The sequence below is a fragment of the Triticum aestivum genome, chromosome 2A, assembly GCF_018294505.1.
Source record: "Triticum aestivum cultivar Chinese Spring chromosome 2A, IWGSC CS RefSeq v2.1, whole genome shotgun sequence".
Taxonomy (NCBI): domain Eukaryota; kingdom Viridiplantae; phylum Streptophyta; class Magnoliopsida; order Poales; family Poaceae; genus Triticum; species Triticum aestivum.
This window is the reverse complement of record NC_057797.1, coordinates 13,532,943-13,543,048: the sequence shown is the minus strand read 5'-3', so window position 1 is coordinate 13,543,048 and position 10,106 is coordinate 13,532,943. Positions and strand designations below refer to the sequence as shown.

The following is a 10,106-nucleotide window of genomic DNA, read 5'->3' as shown; positions in this document are numbered from 1 at the left end:
ATATGCCAACTCATAAAACACTGTGCCATTAATAAAAAAACACAGTAAGTCAAACGAAAAGTACATCATATGCATGGTATACTTGTGTGGTTCTTATTTTCTTCCCCGCCCCTAGGATCAAAATCCTGACTGCTTTTATGGCTAGAATTGACATTTATTTTGTAGCAGCAACATACCGGTGACATAAATTTGCTTAGAAGATCTTATCCGGTTACTTGCGTGATTTTGAAACTAACAGTAATTTCTCCTTTAGGCGCACAGTTAGTCCAAACACCTCCGTCATGTCAATGTCTTTCCTCTCAACCCCTTTTGGCAGTTCCCAGTCGAAATGATACATTAAGTTTGCCAACATAAGCTCAACAGTCGTGATTCCGAGGTTTATACCAGGCCATATCCTGCGTCCTGCCCCGAATGGCAAGAGTTTAAAATTACTCCCTATGAAGTTGACATGCACATCACTGCCTTCCTCCATAAATCTTTCAGGTATGAATTCTTCACTGTCCTCCCAAGAGCTAGAGTCTCTACCAATGGCCCATACATTGACGAAGACATGCGTCCCAGCAGGAATCATGTACCCATCAATGCTGCAGTCGGCCATGGCAAGGTGTGGAGCAAGTAAAGGTGCAACAGGATGAAGTCGGAGTGACTCCTTTATGACTGCTCTTAGGTATGTCATATTGCTCATGTCGGCTTCACAAACAATTTCCTGTCCCTGGGGTACCATACTCCTTACCTCGTCTTGTAGCTTCCCAATCAAGCGGGGCCTCCTCATGAGCTCAGCCATTGTGAATTCGAGGGTGTTAGATGATGTGTCTGTCGAACCGAAAAATACATCCTGTGGATGTCAATTAATTAGTATACTATAATATTTATTTATTTGTAATAATCTGGAAGGTATTATATTCACTTACGGTTAGGAGAGCTTTCATCTGCTCTCTTGTGAGACCATACTCCAGCTGAACAGACAAGAGAATATCGACGAAATTACCACCCTGGTTATCTAACACTGACTTGTCCTTGTTCTCATGATAATCGATCACCTTGTCCAGCAGATCGGCCCATCTATACCTTAGTCTCTCTGCCTTTGCATGAACTGTCCTTTTAAGCAGTCCTACCCTAGACAATGTTGGGAAGTACTCCTCCACCTTGAACCCTCCTAGCAGCAGTGAGGTATCATTGGTGAGGTCTTGGAACAACTTGCTTTGTCCTTCTTTTAGGAAGAATTCTCCGGACACGATGCGGCATGCCATGTCATATGTGAATGTCTTGAGCAGCTCACTCATGTCCACCACACCGCCGACTGCGGCGGCCTCGTTAGTCCTGGCAATCACCATGCTCACATATGATGGCATGCATCTTAAAGTATGAGAGTAGCTAACATTTATGGAATCTTAGCAGATGGCACAATGAAAGTCAATTTTCTTTATTTTGTTTCTGACGTGGTAAGTTTGTGAAAACGCTACGAAAATTACCAACAAGGCTCGACAGTAGGAAATCATTGAATAAAAAGGGACGTCGTATCTGATGGTGACATACATAGTAACAACAAAATATCAGGCTCCCATTTTTTTGCTTAGAAATGTGGAATATCCTAACTAGTGGATGTGGTCTATTCATTAGTTAACTGGTGACCGTCTAAGCCCTGACCTCTCTTTTCTAGATAGTTGCTGGTGTTGAGTAGTATGAGCGTTTCCACGTTCCTCTATGTATATCTGATGGATTTTCAAGCCATGACCTTTCCTCTCGCTATTGCTAGGACTGTGTGCCAACTGGACTGAGTTGGTTTCGAGATTTCTTTATGAAGCACAATCTATATTATTTTACCCACATGATCTATGGTCAGCTTTTCATACAAATTGTATTAAATATATATTAAATATGACGGTATATTTTTGTCTGATGGACCTGCACTACGTCGCCTTGCGGATAGCCAGACCCATTTTCTATTTTTCTTCTGGTCACCTCGTCATCTAATTTTTAGTTTTCACAATCCACAGTTTTCTTCATCTTCTGAAATAGTAAGATTTTTTCATGTCTGGAAAGGAAAAAGTTTATGCATTTTTCAATTTTATGTCTTCATAATGTCTTTCACGCCGAGATATTAAAAACAATTCTATCAAATGTGGTGTGGGGAAAACTGGAAAATCATTGAAAGTTACCTCCTCCATGACGGCGCTGCGGAAAGATTGCACCTTTCTAACGCTCAGCATGTGGTTGGTGAGGAGCTTCCTTGCCTGCCGCCAGCCTTGGCCATATGGCGCAAAGGCGACGTCGGACGAGCCATACATGAGGATGTCGGTGACCACGGAGTGCGGCCGTGACGCCAAGACGTGGTCGTGCGTGCGCAGCACCGCCTCTGCGGCATGCGGCGACGACACAACGAGCGTCGGCACGGTACCGAGATGGAGAAGCATCACGTCGAGGCCATGCTTCCTGGCGAGGCGGCGGAGCGAGATGTGTGGGAGCGAGCCGAGGAGGTGCAGGTGGCCGATGATGGGCAGTGCGGGTGGTGATGGCGGGAGTCTGCCTTCTCGCTGTTGCCTTTTCCCTGTCTTCCAAGTGAACCAGTAATAAAGCACAAACAAGAGGAAGAGCTGGAAGAGGAACAGAAACCATGCCGTTGGAGGCGTCTCTAGCATGACGAGATCTACCATGGGAAGTTAATGTATAGCTCAGCACTTTCTGGAGCTCTGCGGCGCAATTGTTCTTATGAACCAGCTCGATCGGTTGCTTATAAGCTAGCCAGGCAGAGTATTAGTTAGGCGACAACGTAGCTTTCATTCTTAAAAACATACAAGGTAGTCTTTGGGTCTTGGTTACAGGTTTTATGAACTTTCTCTGACCGCTCAAAAAAAAAGTGGAAAATACAAGGGACCGGCTAGGGATAAGTTGGCTGAAAAAATAATTTGGGCACGTCCACTTTTCTCAGTGCAGCAAAATCAAAATTGACTTGCAATTATTTGGGCCAGTAAATTTTCTAGAGGAGCACTCGACCCTTTGCAACCGCCAAACAAAAGCCTACTAAATACTTGGGCATGGTCTGAAACATAACAGAAATTGACCCAATACCTGTTAAGACACAAGGCAAAAATAAAAATAAATGAAAAGAAATAAAGGAAACAAAATATGAAGTTCCCTAAGGAAGAATGAATTAGTGGCGTTGGTATTACCCCTTATGAAGAAAGAAATAAAAAATAACTAAAATTGCACACAATTTACATAGAAATGGCACTTTTTACATTAGCAAAAAATACACACATATAATAGTAGAATTTTCGCAAAAACAAAGTTTCAAAAATGAATGAATTAGTGGCACTACTATTACCCTTAAAGAGGAAAAGAAATGTAATTAAAACTATAATGAAATATTCCAAGTAATAATGAATTAGTGGCAGGCGTAAAAATAATAATGAATTAGTGGGATTGGTATTACCCTCTAAAAAGAAAGAAAAAAGAAAAAAACACAACTTCACACTAAAATTTCGTCTTTTGTAATATGCTAAAATTAAGAACATGTAATAGTGTATGTATTGCAATCTAATATAATTTACACACATGTTGAATAGTTATTGCATGTATACTTACACACAAAAAATGACATTTTCGGAGGAAACAATGAATTAATGGTTTTGATATTACCCTTTTGAGGAAGGAAAATAAAACAAATATTCACAAAATTTGCATACAATTTACATATAAATTGCTTTTTTATATACTATACACAAATAAGCATATAATAGTGGAATTTTCTAAAAAGGAAATTCAAGAATGAATTAATTAGTGGCATTGGTATTGCCCGAATGAATAAAACTAGCTGGGTGGCCCGCGCATTTGCGCAGCTAGATTTACTTTGTATTTGTGCTATGTTGTAAACTACCATTTGATTTATTTTTCAATGTTGTGTTAGCAGCGAAATAGTTCAGAAGATAAAAAAGTGATTGTAAAAACAATGCATTCTTGGGTACTTGATGGAGTGTGAATTACGTTGTTGACAATGATATTTTGTTGTCTAACAACAACAATGGAAGACCGATGGCATTGAGACCCGCATCCATTCATTCAAAACCAAAGATTTTATAATAATCTTGGACCCTTTTTTATTTTACTCCTCATCCTTTTTATCTATCTTCGCTGCTATAAATCTTAGAGAAACTTTACTCGTAATTAAATCTTAATGTTGATGTATGCATTCAACACACTACTTCCAAATTTCAAATGAAATATTGAATTTAAACATTGATAGGTTATACTATAATTTATGTTATATTTCTAACTACACCATAACTTCTAGATGCTTCAAGGAATGGTATCTTACTCAAATTGCCTTAGTCCACTAGTAGAAAACAGAGCTTTTGTTCGGCCAGAAAAGAGCATTAATCCCGGTTGCGTTACGAACCAGGACTAATGTGAGCATTAGTCCCGGTTCGAGCAGCGAGGGAACCGTACAGGCATTACTCCCGGTTCAAATGGGACCTTTAGTCCCGGTTGGTGCCACGAACCGGTACTAAAGGTGTGCGATGCCCATTAGTACCGGTTCGTGCCACGAACCGGTACTAATGGGCATCGCACACCTTTAGTTTAGTACCGGTTCGTGCCACGAACCGGTACTAATGGTGCAATTTTCAAATCCTACCCCCCAGGTGTATCGCCTTTTCAGTTTTGTAAAAAGCAAAAGAAAATGATAAAAACTTCAAAAGTTAAAATCCTTCGAGATGTAGTTATATTACCACATCTACTAGTTCGGAAAATTTAAAAACTTAAATTTGGACATGTTTTCCAAAAAGTGCAGGGAGAATGTAAAACGGCTATAATTTTTGCATACGAGGACAGAAGAAAACATATAATATATCAAAATGTTCAGCACGAAAATCGGCATCCGATTTTGACTGCCTACGGCATGTTTGCAAATTTTTAGAATCCTCAAATTCTAAAAGGAAAAAAGTTATGCTCAAATTTCAGTTTTTTTGAATTTTTGTTAAATCTGGTCAAACTATGGTCAAACTACTTATTCAAAAAGTATTAGTATTACTAAATAATTATTCAACAATATTTGTGTTACTAAATAATTATTTCAGTTTTTTTGAATTTTGGTCAAATCTGGTCAAACTGTGGTCAAACTACTTATTCAAGAAATATTAGTGTTACCAAAATTAATATTGTTTTTTAGAACAATAGTTTCAAACTCAAACAGTAAAATGTGTGACTTAATGCTCAAGCTAAATTCCTGAGGGTTAATAGGATTGACATCTTACTATTGTCAGCAAAACAACAAGTGCAGACTTGGAAACGAGGGAGAATAGAACCCGGAAGTTAAGTGTGCTCAGGCTGGAGTAGTGAAAGGATGGGTGACCGTTCGGGAAGTTAGATGATTTGGAATGCTGAGGGATGATTAGAGATTAGAGGTTAAATTGAGCAGTGATGAGGGGTGACTAGAGATTAGAGGTTAAAATATTTCAGAAATTTGAAAATAAAAAAATTCAAAAAGTTTCCTTACCAACCGGGACTAAAGGTGAACCTCCAGGCAGCGGCCATGTGGAGGGCCCGGGACTAAAGGGGGAGGCTTTAGTAACGACCCTTTAGTCACGGTTCCATAACCGGGACTAAAGACCCTTTTTCTACTGGTGGTCGCATCCCAACAGACTTGCAAGAAACAACATCTCTCACTTAGTATCATCATAATTTTCCCTTTATTGTCATGTACGTGTTCTTATTGTCATTGATTTATATTTTTTTAACATAGTTCACATGATATGTCAAAATGCAGTTTTGCCTCCTTAAATCGCATGATAGACACTATTTTACTCACGTGTACCAGGTTGGCATCGAACACCGAGTTTTTTTGACATGATGATATGCAAGTCTTGTACACAGTTAAGGTACATGCATATACTTTTTTTTGTCTTTCGATTGTACTATAGCTCCAGTTTGCATTTTAGGGCTTGCCTTCATTTTACATTACCAGACTTGTGCATGTTGATATATCTAAGCACTATATGCATGTTGATACACTGGTGACTGATGGATGACATATTGACATTGAGCCCCTCACACCGTAATTTGATACACATTATTAAATGGATTTATATTTGTTAATTGCATTTAATATCTATTCTCCTTTTGATTTTAGGTTGAATTTCTTACAAAAATGCAATTTCGTTACTCGTATTTATGATCTGCATATGGAGTTTGTATGGGATACACACTAGTAGAAAACAGGGCTATGGTCCAGGCCGGTTCAGCCCATTAGTCCCGGTTCAGTGTAGAACCGGGACCAATGTGGGCATTGGTCCCGGTTCAGTGAGCCTAGGGGGCCGGCCGGGCCACGTGGGCCATTGGTCCCGGTTCATCTGGACCTTTTGGTCCCGGTTGGTGGGATGAACCGGGACCAATGGGCCTCGCTCCTGGCCCACCACCATTGGTCCCGGTTGGTGGCTTGAACTGGGACCAAAGGCTCCCCTTTAGTCCCGGTTCATGCCACCAACCGGGACCAATGAGGTGCCTATATATACCCCCTCGCGCAAGAGCAGAGCACAGTGCTCTGTTTTTTCTGGCTGAGGGGGAGAGGGCTTTGTGGTGCTCTAGCTCACCTCCTATGCACATGAGGTGTTCGATGGAATGCCCGAGCCACACTACGTAATCTTTCTCCTCTCGAAGCTCGACCTCCAAGCTCCATTTTCCTCGAGATTTGTCTAGATTTAGCGGTCCGTCACGCCCCGTCCCCGTCTTCACCGCCGTCGACCACCCGCGCCGATCTCATCACCGACACCACCGTGGTGAGCCGTTCTTATCTTCTTTCTGAAAGGAAAAATATTCTTACTTATATGTTTAGATAGATACTTGTATCATTTTCTTACATTTATTATTGCATCTTATATAGTGCGATGGTTTTGGTATCCGCCCCCGTCGGCCCTCGTCCTGTCTATGATTCGGATTTGGTATGTATATTATCTTTATAACTATTGGTTCATTTATTGTTTATGAAAATTATGCCGACCAACGTGACATAGATTTTATTTATCTAGGATGTATGTGAATCGGAAATGCCAACCGACCCTATTGTCGAGAGGTTAAATTTAGTTGAAGAAGAAAACAATTTGTTGAAGGAAAAAATAAAAAAAATTGAGGAGGAGAAGATGATATTGGAGTTGCATGTTGCGGATGTCGTCGATGATCACAAGATCAAGATGGATGCAATGCGCTTGAAGATTAGAAAGATTAGAAAATATGCCATTCATACCGAGGCTTGGTATCATTATGCCGTTGGATCAATTGTTACCTTGGTTGCGATTATGATCGCATTTGTTTTCGCATTGAAATGTTTTACATAGTTTCAATGTAAGGTTTAATTAATTAGATGCTCTGGAGAGCTATATGTTGTTAGATGAGAACTATGTATGCACTTTGGTTTTAATGTGATGATGAACTTCTATTAATTTGGACACTTAATTATATATAATGCACGCAGATGAACCGGCAATGGATGTACGGTGACAGACACACCCGCGAGTACATTAAGGGCGTGCATGAGTTTCTCGATGCGGCTGAGGCAAACAAGCAGAATGGTTTTATGTGTTGTCCATGCACTGAATGTGGGAATACGAGGTCTTACTCTAACCGGAAAATCCTTCACTCCCACCTGCTTTACAAGGGTTTCATGCCACACTATAATGTTTGGACGAGGCACGGAGAAATAGGGGTTATGATGGAAGACGGCGAAGAAGAAGAGTACGATGACAACTATGTGCCCCCTGAATACGGTGATGCTGCAACGGGGGGAGCTGGTGAAGATCAAGAGGAACCAGACGATGTGCCCAATGATGCTGCAACGGGTGAAGCTGCTGAAGATCAATAGGAACCAGACGATGTGCCCGATGATGATGATCTCCGCTAGGTCATTGTCGATGCAAGGACGCAATGCGAAAGTCAAAAGGAGAAGCTGAAGTTCGATCGCATGTTAGAGGATCACAAAAAAGGGTTATACCCCAATTGCGAAGATGGCAACACAAAGCTCGGTACCGTACTGGAATTGCTGCAGTGGAAGGCAGAGAATGCTGTGGCTGACAAAGGATTTGAGAAGCTACTGAAAATATTGAAGAAGAAGCTTCCAAAGGATAACGAATTGCCCGACAGTACATACGCAGCAAAGAAGGTCGTATGCCTTCTAGGATTGGAGGTGGAGAAGATACATGCATGCCCTAATGACTGCATCCTCTACCGCGGTGCATACAAGCATCTGAATGCATGCCCGGTATGCGGTGCGTTGCGGTATAAGATCAGACGAGATGACCCTGGTGATGTTGACAGCGAGCCCCTCAGGAAGAGGGTTCCTGCGAAGGTGATGTGGTATGCTCCTATAATACCACGGTTGAAACGTCTGTTCAGAAATGAAGAGCATGCCAAGTTGATGCGATGGCACAGTGAGAACCGAAAAAAAGATGGGAAGTTGAGAGCACCCGCTGACGGGTCGCAGTGGAGAAAATCGAGAGAAAGTACTGGGATGAGTTTGCAAAGGACCCAAGGAATGTATGGTTTGCTTTAAGCGCAGATGGCATTAATCCTTTCGGGGAGCAGAGCAGCAATCACAACACCTGGCCCGTGACTCTATGTATGTATAACCTTCCTCCTTGGATGTGCATGAAGCGGAAGTTCATTATGATGCCAGTTCTCATCCAAGGCCCTAAGCAACCGGGCAACGAAATTGATGTGTACCTAAGGCCATTAGTTGAAGAACTTTTACAGCTGTGAAATGGAAACGGTGTACGTACGTGGGATGAGCACAGACAGGAGGAATTTAACCTTAAGGCGTTGCTGTTCGTGACCATCAACGATTGGCCCGCTCTCAGTAACCTTTCAGGACAGACAAACAAAGGATACCACGCATGCACGCACTGTTTAGATGACACTGAAAGTATATACCTGGACAGATGCAGGAAGAATGTGTACCTGGGCCATCGTCGATTTCTTCCGACCAACCATCAATGTCGAAAGAAAGGCAAGCATTTCAAAGGCGAGGCAGATCACCGGAAGAAGCCCGCCATGTGCACCGGTGATCACGTGCTTGCTATGGTCAATGATTTACACTACGTAATCTTTGGAAAGGGTCCCGGTGGACTAGCTGTTCCGAATGACGCTGAGGGACACGCACCCATGTGGAAGAAGAAATCTATATTTTGGGACCTACCCTACTGGAAAGACCTAGAGGTCCGCTCCTCAATCGACGTAATGCACGTGACGAAGAACCTTTGCGTGAACCTGCTAGGCTTCTTGGGCGTGTATGGGAAGACAAAAGATACACCTGAGGCACGAGAGGACCTGCAACGTTTGCACGAAAAAGACGGCATGCCTCTGAAGCAGTATAAAGGTCCTGCTAGCTACGCTCTTACGAAAGAAGAGAAAGAAATCTTCTTTGAATGCCTGCTCAGTATGAAGGTCACGACTGGCTTCTCGTCGAATATAAAGGGAATAATAAATATGCCAGAGAAAATGTTTCAGAACCTAAAGTCTCATGACTGCCACGTGATTATGAAGCAACTGCTTCCGGTTGCATTGAGGGGGCTTCTACCGGAAAACGTCCGATTAGCCATTGTGAAGCTATGTGCATTCCTCAATGCAATCTCTCAGAAGGTGATCGATCCAGAAATCGTACCAAGGCTAAGGAGTGATGTGGCGCAATGTCTTGTCAGTTTCGAGCTGGTGTTCCCACCATCCTTCTTCAATATCATGACGCACGTCCTAGTTCATCTAGTCGACGAGATTGTCATCCTGGGGCCCGTATTTCTACACAATATGTTCCCCTTTGAGAGGTTCATGGGAGTCCTAAAGAAATATGTCCGTAACCACGCTAGGCCAGAAGGAAGCATCTCCATGGGCCATCAAACAGAGGATGTTGTCTGGTTTTGTGTTGACTTCATTCCTGGCCTTAACAAGATAGGTCTCCCTAAATCGCGGTATGAGGGGACACTGACTGGAAAAGGCACTCTTGGAAGAGACTCAATAATATGCAGGGACAGATATTCTTGGTCTCAAGCACACTACACAGTTCTACAAAACTCTACCTTGGTGACCCCGTATGTCGATGAACACAAGAACAGTCTGCGCTCCAAACA

At 42.1% G+C, this 10,106-nt stretch overlaps 1 protein-coding gene across 1 annotated transcript; it reads right to left on the bottom strand.

The window, feature by feature from the left end:
- Window positions 1-211: 211 nt before the first annotated feature.
- On the bottom strand, window positions 212-2,654 carry LOC123191324 (indole-2-monooxygenase-like). The gene is made up of 3 exons (XM_044604111.1): window positions 2,160-2,654; window positions 912-1,340; window positions 212-835 (listed from the first exon to the last, which is right to left on the bottom strand). Exons 1-3 carry the CDS (start codon window positions 2,652-2,654, stop codon window positions 212-214), a joined length of 1,548 nt encoding a protein of 515 aa, XP_044460046.1.
- Between the last annotated feature and the right edge of the window lie 7,452 nt (window positions 2,655-10,106).

Coding starts and splice junctions, on each gene's coding strand:
- LOC123191324 (XM_044604111.1), bottom strand. CDS start 2,654: ATGGTAGATCTCGTCATGCTAGAGACGCCTCCAACGGCATGGTTTCTG. Junction 1,341..2,159: donor GCAGCGCCGTCATGGAGGAG/GTAACTTTCAAT, acceptor ATGCCATCATAT/GTGAGCATGGTGATTGCCAG. Junction 836..911: donor AGATGAAAGCTCTCCTAACC/GTAAGTGAATAT, acceptor TGACATCCACAG/GATGTATTTTTCGGTTCGAC.